At 43.8% G+C, this 19,232-nt stretch overlaps 1 protein-coding gene across 1 annotated transcript; it reads right to left on the reverse strand.

Annotated features, from left to right (window-relative positions):
* Positions 1-19,020, reverse strand: abcc10 (ATP-binding cassette, sub-family C (CFTR/MRP), member 10). Its single transcript, XM_085356706.1, has 23 exons — positions 18,767-19,020; positions 17,890-17,989; positions 17,496-17,709; positions 15,793-17,164; positions 15,455-15,682; positions 12,890-13,046; positions 11,616-11,761; positions 11,322-11,401; positions 10,855-11,026; positions 10,619-10,717; positions 10,114-10,303; positions 8,964-9,041; positions 8,567-8,755; positions 8,114-8,252; positions 7,532-7,724; positions 6,787-7,130; positions 6,409-6,578; positions 6,157-6,317; positions 5,407-5,660; positions 5,101-5,246; positions 2,248-2,345; positions 1,671-1,783; positions 1-1,536 (listed from the first exon to the last, which is right to left on the reverse strand). The coding sequence occupies exons 3-23, from the start codon at positions 17,669-17,671 to the stop codon at positions 1,401-1,403; spliced, it is 4,641 nt and encodes a 1,546-aa protein (XP_085212832.1). The 5' UTR covers positions 17,672-17,709; positions 17,890-17,989; positions 18,767-19,020; the 3' UTR covers positions 1-1,400.
* Positions 19,021-19,232: the final 212 nt, after the last annotated feature.

The raw sequence follows: 19,232 nt of genomic DNA on the forward strand, positions 1-19,232 counted from the left end.
ACCACACATTTCACACCTGAGCCTCAACTCTCACGGCCCGGTACCAAACGACTCACGGACCGGTACCGGTCCGAGGCCCGGGGGTTGGGGACCGCTGTTCTACAGAGTGGTGTTTTGTTATAACACATCAATGTTTAGTGGCTTGTGGTAAGACCAGATCTAGGGCCAGATCTGGGGCGATCGTGGCTCAAGAGTTGGGAGTTCGCCTTGTAATCGGAAGGTTGCCGGTTCGAGCCCCGGCTTGGACAGTCTCGGTCGTTGTGTCGTTGGGCAAGACACTTCACCCGTTGCCTACTGGTGGTGGTCAGAGGGCCCGGTGGCGGCAGTGTCTGGCAGCCTCGCCTCTGTCAGTGCGCCCCAGGGTGGTTGTGGCTACAATGTAGCTGCCATCACCTGTGTGTGAATGTGTGCGTGAATGGGTGGATGACAGGTTGTGTAAAGCGCTTTGGGGTCCTTAGGGACTAGAAAAGCGCTATATAAATACAGGCCATTTACCAGGTATTTATGTTCATAATTCACATAAGTGCAAGCAGACATGATGTCTTATTTCATCAAACACAGGCAGTTGTTCTGAATAAACACAAAATTACTCCTGACAAGTTTACACGAGTCATTTACATATGGTGACGAACATTTCTGGCTGTCTGTCTAAATTAGGATTCAAATATAACAATAACAAAGTGTAAAAAGTAGCAGCTATTATACCAAATGGATTTGACTAATTCCCCTTATTTTAAGTTACTGTTTGTTTTTTTAATTTTCGCGACTGCTGACTTTGAAACCGAAGTTGGACATCCGAGACTTGAAACGATGGTTCTCAGCTATAAAAATGATGGAGTGCCACCTCTGGGTTCTGAATGAGCTGATGCCCCAAGTACAGAGTTTAAAGAATCAAAGTCTTGATGTTAAGTGAATGAACAAAGGAGCGGAAGATTTACAGACGGATTAATGAATTGTCTCCGGTGATGTGGTCTGAAAAAGATGGCAGATACAAGCAGCAGAAGGATATCTGAGCTGAGCTGATAAAGTGAGGATGGATTGGAGTGGAGCTGCTACTTCAGCACATCTAAAGGAGCCAGTTGAGGTGGTCTTGGGTACTTCCTGATTGAGGAGACTTAAGGGCAGACCCAGAACATGCTAGAGACATTATGTTTCTCAAGTGGCCAGTGAACTCCTTGGTGACCACTGGAAGAGTTGGGGGAGGGCTGTTTAGTTGTCTTGATTCAAGAATATGGCATAAATTCAATGAATGCTGTTTATGCATTAGAATAATCACATTTCCAAACAGCCTCGCTTTTGAGGCCAAGCTGTCCGTTCCTAATGAGTTTTTGCTCAAAGTCTGCAACTCTTCTCTGCATCAACTCAAAGCAGCAAGTTGTCTGTAAATGTGTCTGATCATCTCACTGTCCCTGATCACCCGCCAGTCTGTGAAAGATGGAGTTATCAGCTTGGCAGAGAGACACGGGACTGTCAAACTCCACCACCTTCCCAGCATGCATCACTAGCACACGGTCACAGTCCATGATGGTGTTGATCCTAATGTGAGACAGGCACACAAAACACAAAAAGGTGTTTCATTCAGAAAATAAAAAGCAGGAAGTTTTAGACTACAGTTGTAAAATAACATTCTGAAATGTGCTTTAGTGCAGGACATGAACACATGCAGTCACCTGTGGGCAATAGTGAGCACAGTCTTGTCCTGAAACTTCTCTCTAATGGTCTGCTGCAGGAGTTTGTCTGTCTTATGATCCACGCTGGCAGTGGCTTCATCAATACACAGGACCTAAATGACAACAAAAACATTGATTGGAAAAATGTTTTGCTTTATTTGTTTGAGCAATCACGCTAAAATATTTTGTTCTCAGTAAATATAAATAAATAAATGTCTGGAAATACAAAGTTAGTCGGTCTTCTTTGCAGTAATGTAGAAGCATAACATTCACAAAGCTTTTGCAAATACCTTCTCCTGTACGCAGAGTCTTACAACCTACTTCCTTGTGAACAGGCGAAGGCGTGTCACATAATTAGAGCTAATCAAACCTGTACAGTTTGTTCTTTGTTTACAGCCTCATACTGTCACTGATGTCACAGAGAAAGCCACAGACTATTTTTCACCCTTTATTGTAATTCTGTTGCACCCTCTCACCATCAGTGTCAGTCACTCGAGAGGAAATTTACCGTCTCTGACAGTGGTCGGAGACGACGTGTGTCGTCGGTACAGTGTAATGGTAAAGCTGCAAAACTCACCTTGGCTTGCGTCAACAGAGCTCTGGCCAAACACAGCAGCTGCTTCTGTCCTGCAGAGAAGAATCTTCCTCTTTCTCCCACCTCAGCATCCAGACCACCTGACATTCACGAAAACACACACAAAAGGCATGAGAGGCAGCATGAATCTGTCATCATCTACATCTTCATGTTGATGATCTTCATGTAGTAGCAGCTCCATTTCATGCAAATTTGAACCTTTATTTTAGGCTTTTATGATAAATGGCCCATAAAGTAAACAGGATTAATACAAAGATAACAGAGGAGGAAAGAGAACTCAAAGATAATAATGTTAGGTTCTGAAACACAGTCATCAGTTATCAAAGTATGTTTGCCAGCCGTTGGTCAGTGGATCCTTAGATTTATTCTGTGGTACAAAAAAATACTTTCGATCATCCAGCGTGTTGACTCAAGAACCATTTTCCCAGTGCAAGTAGGTAAGAACCATTTTGTAACTGAAGCAGACAGTCATGTGAGCAGACAGGAATGGAAAAGGGTGGCATCAAAGGTGCCAAGCAGACACACCTTTGTAACAAAAAAGACAAAACACTGCAATTCTTCTGCTCTCTGTTTTGTGTTGGTTTTTTTTGCCTGTCCCGTTTGGCTCTTTTGCATCAGAATTGTTGTCTAAAGGTGAAGAAAGATGCCCAACGGATTTACTTTACCAAATTGACCATCCCAGCCTTGCTGAATGGTCCATTTGATTCACCTTTTATTGTTTATTTTATTTTCACTTGCTGAATACGGGACAGACTTGACTGGGGGAAAGAAGGGGAGAAAGAAAGAGGGAAAGAGAAACAGCTGAGAAGAGGGACGGGGGAGAAGGGCAAAAGACAAAAACCAACAGAATGAGCAGAAAAAAAAAGAGAGAGAAAAAAATGCATATATCAATCACCTGGATCACCTGCTGAGAAAGAAAAAAGAAAACAAGCAGAAGAGAACAAGAGTAATACAATAAACAACATCACAATGATATATGGGAATATGACAGTAAATACTAAATATTAAACATTATTGTGCAGCACATAAGATCAACAGAACACAGTGTGCTTTGAGGTAGGAGCCAAAAAGGGTGTGATCACCCGTGTGTACACCTGTGAGCATGGACGCGCTTGTTTTTTGTTTTTTAAAAGGTTCCTTCATGTAATGATCTGCTAGAGGGTGTGGGGGGGCCACAGCCCCATCCTCCAGGGAATGAAGCAGGTATGGAGGAGATCAAAACTCCAGACATCCAGAGGCCCCCAGAACACAAGAGACCAAGGAAGACCAACAGAGGGGCAGCTGCGCCACTGTCCCAGAAAGAGCTGAGGAGAGTCCCAGATGAGGGCTCACTCAGCAGCAGCGGAGCAGAAGCCAGGGGGGGTTGCAGTGACGCGCCCGTGAGCTCCGCCGGCAGCCAGCCGTGCCTGAGTGACCGAGCCCCAGGCCGAGAGGCCGGGGGCACCCCACCTCCGAAGTGGCCCGAGCGAGCCCCAGGCTCCAGGCCCCGATAAGCGGCCGCCAAGGAGTGAGCCGGTGTGTACCTGGACGCCCATCCCCGGACACAAAGAACCACCAACGCACCGACGTCTGAGGGCGTCTGCCACTGGCAGGGGAAGTGGTGGTCGGGGGAGATAGGCCTCCAAACCTTGGAGGGCCTGAGGTGTCCCCAGAGAGGTGGCGCCTGACACCCAACCTGACATATAGACACAGACATACAGGCACACACAGACACAAACATCCATTCCCACCCTCATGCTCTCATATACACTTACTCCACACTCAACCAACGTGGAGACAGACATAAAGAGACGCTGTACACACGATCACACTCCCCAAGCGTACTCTAAGCCCCGGGTCTAGGTACCCTTGCCCCTGGAGGGGGGAACTGCACCCAGACCCAGGTGGTGTTACTCTTTTCCCTGCGGTGGGGAGAGGCAGACCGCCCCGACTCCGCAGCAGCAGGGAGGCCCCACACTCCAGACCGCAGTCGGACGGCCAACTCCTCCTCCTAGCCCCCCCGCTCCAGCAGGTCGCAGAGAACGGGGGTGAAAGAAGACTCCAAACCTCCCTCCACCCGCTCATATGTAGTGTTGATGCATGTGTGTTCTAAGGTGCATTTAAAACCCAGGAGGGCATGGAGCTACCTGCCAGAGAGCAGCAGGTAAGCGCATGGTCCCTCCTGCTAGCCCTCAATGTCTACGTGTATTTAAAATTGAGAGGTGGGCAACGACGCCAGGGGTGAGGTGTACACCCTGATGGTACTTTGGATTCCGTGTATCGTGCCCACCCCCAAGATCCTATAGTGAGTAATGTGAATGTCTAAGTTGTGGGATAAAATTGAGGTACAGGCAGCCAGAAAGGGGGGGGGGTAGCCTCCTCTGTGTGGGTGGTTGTGGTGGAGCGGGAAGAGGGAGGCAGCTGGAGATGGGGAGGGAAGGAAGGGAGGGGCAAGTGACCCCTCCCTGGGGCCAGCTCCCCCGCTGACCCCAGTAGGCACCCCCATACTCCGCGACCCGCCAGGGAAAGGGGGCCCAGGCCCATCCAGACCGGGGCCCAGCGCAGCAGCGCCTCCCGGCCCCACAGAGCCTGGGACAGTCCACCCAACCCCACCACAGAGAAAACTGCACCCACCCCACCATCCACTCATCTTCCAGACTACACAAGACAATAGACGCCCAGGCTGAGATCTTCCTCCACCTCTCCTGTATCTCCCCTTCCTGCAGAGAGTTCCTGAAGAGAGGAAAGCTCCTGCAAGATGTGACAATCTCCCCCACCAGTTGAAGAGCCCCCCAGCCCCCCTTCTGCTCTCTGTTAAATCACTGGGTCAAACACACTTTTGTAAATAACTCTCACCCATTCTGCTGACCACAGTGCTGAGGTGGCACTGCTCCAGGACGTCCAGCAGCTCCGGCTCCAAGTGTCGCCCACAGGGGTCCAGATTCTCTCTGACTGTGCCACTGAAAAGGAAGGGGTCCTGAGGAATAATGGCCAACCTGGACCTGCAGAGGGCAACAACAGCACATAAGTCAACTTGTCTCCCACTGATTTTATTATATTATAAAGTACATTATGTTAGTAATTTATCTTCTAAAATGCGTTAGAGCACAGTTTTCGTGTAACTCTTATCCAATACCAATAAACAACTCAATTCAAATGTACCTGAGTTGAACTAGACCCACAGTGGTGATATCCAGCTGATCCAGGAGAATCTGACCCTGGCTGAGCTCCACCATCCGAAACAGGGCCAAGAATATCGTGGACTTGCCAGATCCTGTACGTCCCACAATGCCTATTTTCTCTCCAGGTCGCACCATGAGGCTCACTCCATCCAGGGCATTAGGCAGACCATCCCTGTAGGTCAAAGCCACATTCCGAAACTCCAAACAACCGTGCTCAGGCCATGAGGGGGACAGCTGAGGTCAGAAACAGAGAGGGTAAAATGCAAATAGTACTCCAAGAAATTTAAAACGTGTGACTGAGTCCATAAACACGTTAGAAACGACACTTGATTTATGGTATCATAAAAAAGAAGGGCCGTTTTCCATAGATTTCTTTACAACAACCCATATTTTTTTAAAGCAGAGAGACTGCCCTCTGCTGGGCAATAGAAAAATATACATGTTAAAGTACTTTGTGTTGGCTTTTGTTTCAATTGACAAAAAAAAAGATGCCACGTCCATCTTTATTTAAATATGTAAATAGGTGTACAAATGTTTATATATGTTATTAATATATATATTAATATATATGTAAATTGTGTCTCGTGATCTTTTCCTCTGACTTTCAGGTTTGGACTAAAAAGTAAGATACATTCTGTGAAGACAGCTGTGAGGTAAAGCCAGGAGCTCTGATAAAGCTTTAGTGTAACCCACTGTTGTTATGTTAATATCAATATCCAGTGCACCCGACCTCTGTATTCTGATGCTGTGGTTCAATGGGCAGTCCAGTGGAATATTCCTCTGTTCGTTCCACGCTCACCAGCTGCATTTCAGTCTGCGTGAAGCTGAATATGAGGCCAGATAGCAGCTGTGTGATAGACAAAGCGTAGGACAGGGACAGACCCACCAGACCTGATAGGAAAACCGGCACACACACAGTCTTACTCAGTGGCTCCTACGGTCATTAAACACGCACAGCCTGCAAATTCTTCTGCTGTCTTACCTGGATCAACAGAATTAAGCTGGTGCTGAACAACAGCTATCACCCCAAGGCCTGTCACCACAGCGATACCAATCAGCTGCAGACGGATGTCCAGCCACTGCCCTGCAGCGTAGCTAAGAAACAAACAGCGTTGGTTCTGCTCCAAACGCCTGGCGTTCTCCTCCTCAAACCTGAAACAGCAGAAAAATGTCCCTGCGGTTTAGCTGTTTCTTTAGTCCCTATACCTAATATATTTTATTAATATTAACACTTCCTGTCACCTATGTTCAAGAGAATTTAAATTAATTTTATGTCCTGTGCAAGATAAAGTTAACAACTATTACTTATTTTCACATACATTTATCTAATCACTGAAAACTCTGTTTCCGTGTCACTCACCTGGCAGAGTTGCCACTGGCCCGGATCGTTCCCAGTCCAGTCAGTGTCTCTGAAAAATGCGAGTAGATTGGTGACAGAGTGAGGCTGCAGAGGCGCTTCAGCTCTCGAGATGTGTGTCTATAGAAGTGCTGTGTGCGGTAGTACAGCAGACCCAGGGGAAGCAGGGCCACCAGGACCCAGGGCAGGCCGTAACTTATCACCACCAGCATGCCGAGCAAGCCAAAAATGTTGGCCAGTAAGATGTTCAAGACAAACGGCAGGCTGTCGTCCACGCTGTACAAGTCTGAGGAAAAACGGTTGAGAATTCGGCCCAAAGGAGTGGTATCGAAGAACGCCATAGTGGTCTGGATGGACACGCAAACAAGACATTTTTTAATATTTTTTGCTAAGTGGGAATTACTCATGTCACTCACACTTAAAGTGTTTTCCTCTCTCATTATGCATTTGCATTTTTCTTTAATGAATCTTGTGAACTATAACAATTGCAGATGCAATTGTGATCTGTAGTAAGAGTAAAAATCCTTATTATATATGTATTTAAAACTACCTAGCACATCAGAAGGATTGGCATTAAGTAGATAACATAGGCAGTGTGAGCATACCTCTTCCTGTTAATGAACATCTACTCAGCTCGTCTGATGTCTCACACTGCTAACCCTTCAGTCACCACCCTGTTTCTCCAACCTTTAGCTATTTTTGCCAGACATGAAAAGCACTCAATCTGCTATGCTGACTGCTGACATACCTTAAAGACTTGATTCAGAAGTCTGTTGTGGATGGCAGAAGCGGCACACATTACTCCATAGGCAAAGAGGAAGGCACGGAGCGCGGTGAACACGGTGTTGGCCACAGCAATGGAGCCGTAGACCGTCAGGTAAAACTTAACATCTGCATCGATGTCGTTCGAGAGGAACATGTAGTCAGAGGGCACTGAAGATCTGGATGGGTAGAGGTGAATATCTGATTTTAGTCAAAAGACTGAAGTAAGACAGGAAGAAGTCAAAGTTTAAATCACAGTACTAAAAGCAGTTTTTATTTTCATTCTTCAAAATAAAAGATAAACTTTGTGTTTAACATAATAATAGAAAATGTAATGGTAAAGTCTTTACATCTGTACCTTTTAAAAATAATATATAAATGAAATTTTAAAAGAAATCATCATTATCTCACGGCTGAACTGCATGTTATTATTATAGCATGTGCTCTTTTAAAATTGGTTACAAATTTTGTGTTTTAAAGTTTATTCTGGAACAATGATAGCAAGGCATCTTGGTTGTGTTACCATTCACAGAATCTTTTTCAAAATGTTGCCAATTGGTCAACTCACATGAGCCTTCCAGGTGAGAAAAGCAGCAGATGAGGTGAGCTGAAGGCAGGTAACGAAGAATCATTATTCCCAGTGGAACCATTGTGTTTTAGCTCAGAGATCCAGTAGGACAGCCACCAGTCAGACACATTTTTAGATGCTGATTTACACACAAACACACACACAAAGTTCTTATTAAATTAGAAATGAATTTAAAGCCAGAAGACAGTAATTATTTTTTCTTTTGGGGACAAAATACCCTGAAGCCTGCTTTAAACAATAATCCTATATCGCCCAAGTATCATACAGGTCGCCTGGACTTATTTTGTAATTTTGGCAGTAAAATTAAAAAATAATTCTCATCTTTAAAAGATGAAAAAATGTTGACCACAGAGAGACAATCTTGGAGGTGATGTTTCTGAAAAAATTGCTAAGCGTCCCCAGTGTACAAAGATCATAAAAAGCATTCCAAACCTTGCATGAGGAGCAGAGAGACTAAGACGCAGGAGGCCAGTACTCCACCCACAGCGGCCCAGTAGGTCTGGTAAACTCTCCATGCCAGCCTGCCCACCTGTTTCTGCTCTGCCCCCGAGAGGTCAGGATCATTATCCACATGTAGCTCAGGCAATGAACTCATTTCCCCTTCAACCTGCTCCACGCCATCTGCTCACAATCAACAGGGGCCAAACCAAAAGGATTATAAGAGTCCCAGAAAGAAGAGCTGAATTTTGGATTTGTTGAGATTTTGTTGAGATATTGCTATTGAAGAAGAAGATGACAACAATGGGAACTCTGGACTTGTAAGAGATTATACATGCGCCACTGTTTTAACACCTGAGTTTTTGTTTGTCATAATGTGAGGTGAACACACCTTTCTCTTTTGTGTTGCGGTTGTTCTTCTGCTTTTTCTGGACTGCGTCCACCAAAGGAAGGACTTCTGCTGGTGTCCCTGTTTAACACAGAAGAATAGAAAGGCCTTTTATTCCACAGATGTTCCACCTTATAATAATAATAATAATAATGGATTGGATTTTATACAGCGCTTTTCAAGGCACCCAAAGCGCTTTATGCCACTATTCATTCACACACTGGTGGAGGCAGCTACAGTTGTAGCCACAGCTGCCCTGGGGCAGACTGACAGAAGCTGGCCAACACCAGTAGGTGGTAGGGTAAAGTGTCTTGCACAAGGACACAACGACCAGGACAGAGAGCCCGGGGATCGAACCAGCGACCTTCCGGTTACAGATGCGCTTCCCAACTCCCTGAGCCACTTACAAGTTGATGCTCTTCTTGCATGTAATGCTAAACGAATAAAGTGAGCTCAATATAAACAACTAGACAAAACAAAAAAGCCATGACGCCTTTTAATAAATGTCCTGTATCTGTACAATAGCCGCTCTTTTTTTTTTACTTGGCATATGGACACCTTATACAAGACAACATGGCACTCTAAGAATTACAAATAAAAATCAAAGTCTGAGATGCTAAAGATGGCGGTTGTCCCACCTCGTTACCCAAAAGCCAATCAACAGTTTAGGTACAAAGCATATTAGCCAATCACATTATTCTGTGGATAAATGTACACTTCAGCTATGTGGAGGCAGACATCTTTTTCTACTTGTTATTGTTCTACAGATGTAGAGATGTGTACTTTTTTTCAATTATATTTTGCCTAAGTGCATATAGAACATTGATTTTAATTTGGCATGAGCAGTTAGTGGTAAAGCTGTAATATTGTAATATTGGATGAAAAATGCTTTTCTGAACTGTATTTTGGAGCAAAAATGCAAAAGTTGTTGGGATTTTTTGTATTTGACTGCCACTTCTATTGCATGCAGTTTCTATGACCCACTGATCAATACAATTGTGAGTTATGACTTTCTCCCCATCCATTCTGATGGAAACTTCAAAATAACTTAAGCTGCTGATCTGTGACATTTGTTTCTAAAAGGACTTTAAATCATTTAGAAGTTACATTTATACAAATGTCACCAAGATTTAAAGCAGACTTCAGTTTCTACCTGTTTTGATGATTGCTCCATTGTCCATGAGGACAACCACATCAGCTTTGTCCACAAACTCTATGCGGTGTGTGCAAAGGATTCTGGTCTTCCCTCTGAGGAGCTCCATGATACATTTCTTCATAAGGTGTTCAGCCACATCTGCATCCACTGCTGCCAGTGGATCATCGAGGAGGTAGATATCTTTGTCCTGCAGGAGAAGCAGAAAAAAGGAAGGGGAGGCAACATCACATTACACAAGCATATTACATATAAACAGCTTTTTATGGCTTTGTAACTATTTGTTACAAGAAACTGTTAACATGCAGTTCCCTCAAACAAAATTAAAAGCTCTAAACGTTTACCTGATAGCTTTCAGTTTTTATCAATCTGTGCAACAGAAGGAAAAATATAATTCTAATATCATTTATCCTTGTTTACTGCAGCCTGACTCATTTATTTTGTAAAACCTCCTCTGTGCCTCTTAGAGTGTGAAGCAGATGGCTGGATTGTGCTGAAGACTCACCATGTAAACAGCTCTAGCAAGTGCCAGCCGGGCCTTCTGTCCTCCACTCAGAGTCACTCCGTTCTCACCCACTTCAGTCTTGTCACCATTTGGCAAAACCTGCAGGTGCAGAAACAGAGCAACCAAAGCCCTGAAAACCAATTTATTTAACATTTTAAACAATCCCAGAAACTCCATGCAAAGCACAGTGAAATCAGTGTGAAGAAACGTAAACAATAACATTGTCACAATCGTACATTGAGGTCATCTGAGAGGGCGCAGGCCTTGATCACAGCCTGGTAGAAGGCAGCATCGTAGTCTCTGCCAAACAAGATGTTGTCTCGTACTGATGCATGCTGGATCCACGGTTCCTGTGAGGCCAAACCAAAGCCAACCTCCCTGTCTGCAACATAGAGCACTCCAGTCAGCCTGCAGAGACAAGTGGAAGATGGATAGACCTTAGTCACACATTATTAATCCCAGGTTGTGTCAGTGCACTTAAAAACACTAAAACCAGATTCACTATTGATTTTATTGACTTTTTTGGTTCCAACTAAGATGAAAAATATCATCTAGAGCAGCATAAAGCCCCTGACTGCCTATTAATCACCTAAGCAAACCTTCATATTGGGAAAGGGAATATTGATGACTCGACAACATTCTTCATATGTAAATTAAGTCATAAGTGATAATATTTTCAATAAAAGTTTCATAAGCTGTGTACCTATTAAGTTCTCCAGTCAGAGCAGCCAATAAGGAGCTCTTTCCACAGCCGACCTTCCCAACCACGACAACCAGAGAGCCCTGAGCCAGACAGAAGACCGCAGATGTCATGTCTGTACTAAGTCAGCTCCAAACACCTACTGTTAAAACATTTTGGTGTCAATGCGTTTTTGCAATTTAAATATTCATATACAATTTTAGGGTGTTGAATACTGAGCTTATATCACTGACAGGAGACGATGAATTTCCAACTATTGGGATTGTTTTAAAGCACAATCCCAATAGTTGCTTGTACCTTGGTTATGTTTAAATTGAGACTGTGCAGCTGCAGGCTTCCTTTAGCTCCTCCAGACTCTTCCTCTTCGTTTGGACTGCTGGGTTCCTGCCATGAAAATGATCCCTGGCTCAAAAGGACAGATGTCTGGCTGTCTTCTGGAGACACTGGGCACAGATGTGGTATTTCAGCACAAGAGAAACATTACATAGATTTAAAAAAGCAAGTTTGGCTGATGAACTATGTACTAGGGATGCAACGTTACCAATTTTTTTCAAACCGATACGATACCGGATCTGAGTACTTGCCGATACAGAGTACAAAAACCGATACTTCTACCACACACACACACAAATGCAATGAATTGGAAGACAGGTTTTATTTTATTCTCTGCCGATAATAAATAATATCTTAATAAAAATGACCACAAAAAAATTTCAAGTGAAAAATAAGCACTTCTGTTAAATTATTGCAGAGTCTCCACATTGTAATTTAACAAAATATCACTGAACTATTGGCACTGTCTCGAGTTTTCGGAATAATAAATAAACACTTCTGTTTGGAATAAAATAAATACAAATTAGGTTTGAGAATAAAATAAACTTTTAAATTGTTGCAGAGTGTCCATATTGTAAACAAACAAACAAAATAACGAAAGTATTTGGCATTGACGAACGAACTCCCCATCTGCCCGTGGATCATCAGTCCACTGTGCCGTTAAACCAAGGACTGACATCGCGCACACACTGCTTGTCTTTACCTCTTTAGAAAGTTTTGGCACCATTATCTCCCTGATGTGTGGGCGGCTGGGAATTTCATATCGCAGCTCGAGTATGCTGAGAAGAATCCTATGTTTTCCACGACTGGCATTGGCTGGTCATCCAGAGCGATAAAATGAGTCAGAGCCTCTGTTATTTTAACTGCCCGTGGATTTTCTCTTGACATTTTTCACCGCTTTTCCAAAACCTGAGTTAAAGTTGGCTGTTCCGGTCCACACTGCCAGTCCACGATACCAGTATCGGTATCGGTGCATCCCTACTATGTACAGTTGGGTAAAACGTTTTCTTTAGTTTCTGTGAACTTTACTCTTTGAAAAAATAGCATTTGATGCAATCACTCGAACAAATACTTGATTAAAGCAGAAAATAACCTCATCTTTAATGAGCAGAAGCTGTTCTAAACATTCATAAAAACTGCTTTTTCCTTGAATGAACAAAAAAGCATGAGGACCTGTTTCACATCAAAATCAAATACACCTCCACACAAACAAAGTAGGAAATCAAGCAGTACCTTACCCAGGGCATAGTATGCCTGCAGGTTCTGGTTGGTTAGTTTAAAGAAGCGCTGGATTCGTTCCAGAGACACTTTGGCTTCCAGGACTCCATTGAGCACCCAGGGGAAAGCATTGAGTGGGATGATCAACATTCCTACAAGGGCAAGTGTGGTAAACACCTGCATGGGATGAGAATCACATTTACAAGAATGCACTCTTAAAAACTTATCACAAGTTATATAGTCCATTGTTATATATGCATTTATACAATCATTTACATGAGAGCATAAAACTAGCTTAAAGAATTTCTAAGTTCAAAGCCACTGATATCCTTTTTTACTAGGAATACAGAAATATAGGTACAAAACATTTTTTCTATTCTGAGAATTATTTAATAAATTAATATATTTATCTCAGTGGCAATTTTTTTTCACCATTGTCCTTGACTGTCATTTTGGGGAATTTTTCTGATGGTCCGAATCCAATCCTGATCCTGATCATGAAGCGTGCTGAACACTTTTCTGTGCAGGATATAGATCCCCTGAAGCTCAATGTGTAATATGCAAATAAAACTGACTTGATTTTACTTGTGCCTATTGAAATAAAATAACTATTACTGCTATGAGTTGTTAGTCATTTGAACATTATTGCTCACTGTGCAGAAAATCCACCTCAACCTTTTATGGCACTTAAATAATACAAATTATTATTCTAAAGTTGTCCAATTGTAATGACTGATTAGAAAAAAGATGGGGAAAAATTTTGTTTGAAGAAGGTCTTCGATGCATTGGAGTGAGCTGATTCAAGCAGACAACTCCAACTGTGGTACTTATGCATGTACCATGTCATCAAACACACCCTCCCTTCTCATCTCTCCCTCTGACATTTCATTTCCGCTGCTGCCCTTTTTTTTTTCTTTTTTTTTACTTGTTAAATACGGGACAGACTTGACTGGGGAAAAGAAAGGGGAGAAAGAAAGAGGGAAAGAAAAACAGCGGCGAAGAGGGACGGGGATAAAGGGCAAAAAACAAAAAAACAACAAAATAAGCAGACAAAAAAATACATATATCAATCACCTGTTAAGAAAGAAAAAAGAGAAAACAAGCAGAAGAAAGAAAAAAAGAGCAACATAATAACAACATCACGATGATCTATGGGAATGTAACAGTAAATACTAAATATTAAACATTATTGTGCAGCACGTAAGATCGACAGCGCACAGTGTGCTTTGAGGTAGGAGCCAAAAAGGGTGTAGTTTGTGCGAGTGAGTCCCCGTGTGCTCTCACATACACACCCGTGTGTATGTGAGAGCACACGGGGGGCATGGACGGTGGGGTGCGTCCATGCCCCACCTGTGAGCATGGAAGCGCTTGTATTTAAAAGGTTCCTTCGTGTAATGATCTGCTAGAGCAGGGGTGTCGAACTCCAGGCCTCAAGGGCCGGTGTCCTGCAGGTTTTAGATTTCACCCTGGGTCACCACACCTGAATCAAATGATTAGTTCATTAGCAGGCCTCTAGAGAACTTCAAGACATGTTGAGGAGGTCATTTAGCCATTTAAATCAGCTGTGTTGGATCAGCAACACATCTAAAACCTGCAGGACACTGGCCCTCGAGGCCTGGAGTTCGACACCTGTGTGCTAGAGGGTGTGGGGGGGCACAGCCCCGTCCTCCAGGGCATGAAGCAGGTATGGAGGAGATCAAAACTCCAGACATCCAGAGGCCCCCAGAACACAAGAGACCAAGGAAGACCAACAGAGGGGCAGCTGCGCCACCATCCCAGAAAGAGCTGAGGAGAGCCCCAGATGAGGGCTCACTCAGCAGCCGTGGAGCAGAAGCCAGGGGGGGTTGCAGTGACGCGCCCGTGAGCTCCGCCGGCAGCCAGCCGTGCCTGAGTGACCGAGCCCCAGGCCGAGAGACCACGACAAGCAGCCACCAAGGAGTGAGCCGGTGGGTATCCGGACGCCCATCCCCAGACACAAAGAACCACCAACGCACCGATGTCTGAGGGCGTCTGCCACTGGCAGGGGGAGTGTTGGGGGGAGATAGGCCTCCATACCTTGGAGGGCCTGAGATGTCCCCGGAGAGGTGGCGTCTGATACCCAACCTGACATATAGACACAGACATACAGGCACACACATATACAAACATCCATTCCCACCCTCATGCTCTCATATGCACTTACTCCACACTCAACCAACGTGGAGACAGACATAAAGAGACGCTGTACACACGATCACACTCCCCAAGCGTACTCTACGAACCGGGTCTAGGTACCCTTGCCCCTGGAGGGGGAAACTGCACCAAGACCCAGGTAATGTTACCCTTTTCCCTGGGGTGGAGAGAAGCAGACTGCCCCGGCTCGGCAGCAGCAGGGAGGCCCCACATTCCAGACCCCAATCGGACGGCCAACTTCTCCTCCCAGCCCCCCCGCCTCAGCAGCTCCCCTCTTTTCAACCCCTCCACCACTCCAGCATCTCAGGTGTTGCTCTTGTCAGAGTTATTTTTTTAAATATGTTTATACAGTAACCCTACATTCCCTAATTCTCTACAAAGCTCACTCAGCATCAACACAGCAGCCAGTTTACCTTTGCTGCCGTCAGCTGGTGTCCAAGCAGCACATACGTGACGAAGGTCAGGATGGAGATGACCACAGGTAGAGCAGCCCAGGTATACACACACAATGCATCCAGGTATTTGACAGCCTTAAGGTGGGACAGCTCCTCTTTGCGACAGTCAGCCACCTTCTGTGTGAAATGAGGCTCCCAGCTATAGAACTTGATGACGCGAATGCCGAAGAGGATCTCTGTCATTAACTGGAAATAAGTTCAAAATTAAAAATAATCTCAACAAGATTTTTTCCCTGGGTAGCTTCATAAAAGTATATAAATCAACTCAGTGTAATAAGAGCTTAAACATGCCATACCTTAACACGGTTATCCTTCCACATGAGCATCTTTTTATTGTTGCTAAGGATGCAGGAAGCAAGGAACTTGTTGAATGGCACCAGCAGCAAAGCTACGGACAGTCCTCCAAGGAAAGCTACACCCACCTGCAGATATAGCAAGTAAAGGGTGACAGCTAACTGAAAGGGCAGGCTCCACAGCTCATGGAAGCTTTGGAAGAAGTTAACCACACGGTCGGTGTCTGTGCTCATTAAGTTCACCACCTCTCCTAAAGTAAAGCCAGCCAAGCTGCAGCTGCTGACTCTCAGGGCTTTGTTGTAGATGGCCGTCACAAGAGCAGCTCGTGCTGACAGCGCCACCTTGGAGACCTCGAAGACAAAGATGTTTCGTAGAACAGAGCACAGCAGGGTGGTAGCAAAGAGCCCCAAGGCACACCAGACACCCCTGCTGACTGGGGCACCTTTATCCTCCATAAAATTCACAAGACTACTGAGGAGCAGTGGACCTGCAAAGCTCAATATGTTGACTGTCACCTTCAGCAGACCAAGGATGTAATACCACTTCCCAAACGCCTTGTGTAGCACCTTCAGCAATCTTACATCACCTTCCAGCTCCAGTGGTTGGTCCTGGTTGTGTAAACTCCAGCTGCCACTTGGGAGGTTTGTGCTGACTGGTGTGGGCCATTGATCCTCTTGGTAAGTGACTGGTGATCCTTGCCAGCAGGCTTCCCAGCACTGGTGAAAATACCGACAAATCACACTAGTTCTAAGTTTCTGGGGAAGGTGATATACATCGGCTGGTCTGTCCAGTTCCCATCTCTGCCCTCGCCTGAGGAGAGGGGTGAGCCACAAGTAGAAGAGTCGAGATAGGCAGTCACTCCCATCCTCAGCCACAATCTCCCCAGTCTCCAGCTGGGTGTTCTCTGGGATGAGCGGAGAGCCATCAACATCGTTAATATACAAAGTGTACCCAGCATCACTGATGCAGGGGAAAGCAAATGCCAGGAGGTAAATGAGAAAAAGAAATGTCCGTACTGAGGCAAGAACAAATCGGGCCAGTTTAAGAGGTTCAGCTGGGTTTAAATATTCCTTGTTGTTAGAGTAAATTATCAAGTTGATGACAAGGTTGGGGAGTAACAGAAGCACCAGGAGAAGCAGCAGTGTTGGTCCTCTGGTTCTCTTAAAAACACTCCTCTGGAGCACTGTTATGACACTGAAGTGGACCAGCCAGGCCAGGATTGCACAGCTGCCAGCTAGGATGTCCAGGTACATGTCTCCCTGCTGGAGGACACTCACCAGGATGACATCTGCAGTGTAGAGTAAGGCAGCCAGCAGAGCTGACACGAGCCTGAGTGTCCAGCCACACGGGGGAGACGTCTGGAGGTGGCTGCATCTGCAAAGCAAACAAAAATGTGAAAATATAGACACAATTTTTAGAATCATCGGCATTAGTTTTATAGGGTGCCCCATTCGATGATTAAGCTGCGCATTTTGAATTTAGCCAAAAACTGGACAACTCAGAGAAGACTCCAAAAAAGATGGGGGGGAGTTGCTTGTTTTTAAAGAATTGTTGTTACATTAAAGTAAAACATACTTCATCAGAAAATCCACTGCAAGGATTGATATGCATGTTTTTTTGTAACTACAACTTCATTATCCGCTAATAAAATTGCAAGATTGGAAAAGTGTTGTTGATAAGGACCTGGTATCAATGCATGACCTACCTTGACATGCTGAGGTAGCAGGCACTGAAAATGGCCATCCCAGCATGGGGCAAGACACCAAGGATGAGCTGGTTAAAACAGGGGCTGATGCATTCATTCTGCCACAGAGGAAGAGGATCCTCTTCATCTGTATGACAGAGGCCTGCAATCAGGTCTGTTGGCCCAAAGTCATTCATCCTTCTTCCTACTTGACTGCTGTCATTCTAAAAATTATCTGTAGAGGAAAAAATAATATTATTTATCAACTTTTAAAAAAGGTAACAAGGGTGTTTCAAAGAAAACCCACAGGGTAGTTATTATTCTAGAAAACATTATTTTTTTAAAAAGAAGAAGAATACAACAATTTGTTGGCACTATCATCATCTTCCTATCAGTAAATAAGACAACATTTTACCATTGGCAGAGGCCACTGATCATCTGTTATGTCCCGTCAATTCTGCAGTCCATTTTTCTGAGATCCAGGTTCAATAATTCACATATTTATTCATAAATCCCTGGGTTGAAGACAGTACAGATAATTTCAGTAATGAAAAGGTGATAAAACTACAAAATAAACAAGAACTAATGTACTAACAGCAGCTATCAGCTAAATTTTAAACACAGCTATGTCCCTGAATTTTGTAATCTGTGCACGCCTAATGAAAGTGAACATATTTTCCCAAAGCCAAAGTTTGAAAAATGGCAGTATAAAAACAGTATAATAAATAACCGGATTATAGTTTAGGCAATAGTCCTGTATGATTAATTTTATTGCAAGAAAAAAAAGGGGCATCCATCTATTTTTTTAGCCTCTTATCTATTTCAGGGTTTTTTTAAGGTTGTGGAAATTTATGGAAATTTGTGTTATTTTGAAATACAAGCTATGGTCATCCTTAGCTTGATCAAGAACTTTTCATATTTCATTCTGAAATGTTCAAATCCAAGTACACAGTTACATTAAGGATATAAAATGCAGCTAGACTCTTTCCATAACTATGTATTTTATGCCTGTGACAGAATCATCTAGACTCATTAGCGGTTCATTTATGCACCTAACTGCAAAGAAAATGTAAGGCTTTAATGTTTTCTGTAACATTCGTGTTTCCTTGTTTACCAGATTGTTTACCAAATAAACCTTTCGTGAAAGACCTGTTGTTATAGTACAGTCTCTGTTGTGTGTGAGCCCTTCAAGAAGTTTAAGGGGCAAGTTAACAACTCTGGATTAAAAAACGTTAACATACAATTTGTTGCAATTTTTTAGGTGTTGTTGCTCCAACATTCACAGCACTAACCTTTAAGGAGTGACGAAGCAAAAAGAAACATGGAACGACAGACAGGCACATTTATCCGGTCTTCCTGACTGAAACACCCTCACACTAATGTAAACAAATTAGGCTAGCAAACTAGCTTAGGTAACGGAATATTACGCTATTAAGTTTTTTGATGTTACCGCATGCACTATGTAAATAGAAACTTTAGCGAGCTAGACCAACTATAAATACAAGTCGACATACAACTAATTTAAGAGCATTTAGACCACAGGACTTTAAATGTTACCGGCTTTCATCTAGCTAACAGGAAATGGATCTGTTGATTGCTGATGACGAGTACAAAGAGCTTTTCAAAATAAATGCTCGATGAAAAAAAACAGTACAAATAAATGCTGATACTAATTCTACTATTACTGCTACTACTAATAATAAAACTGATGATGATGACTAATAATAAAATAATATTAACAATAATTCAAAAACTCAT

Source organism: Diplotaxodon limnothrissa, linkage group LG6, assembly GCF_057381915.1.
Source record: "Diplotaxodon limnothrissa isolate DT_005_m linkage group LG6, D_limnothrissa_male_GT1.1, whole genome shotgun sequence".
NCBI lineage: Eukaryota > Metazoa > Chordata > Actinopteri > Cichliformes > Cichlidae > Diplotaxodon > Diplotaxodon limnothrissa.

Excerpts from the sequence above, each read along its gene's own strand:
- abcc10 (XM_085356706.1), bottom strand. The coding sequence starts at position 17,671 with ATGAATGACTTTGGGCCAACAGACCTGATTGCAGGCCTCTGTCATACA. Across the intron at positions 10,304-10,618 it reads TTGCTAGAGCTGTTTACATG|GACAAAGATATCTACCTCCT; the intron begins GTGAGTCTTCAG and ends CTTCTCCTGCAG. Across the intron at positions 7,131-7,531 it reads TTCTGAATCAAGTCTTTAAG|ACCACTATGGCGTTCTTCGA; the intron begins GTATGTCAGCAG and ends GTGTCCATCCAG.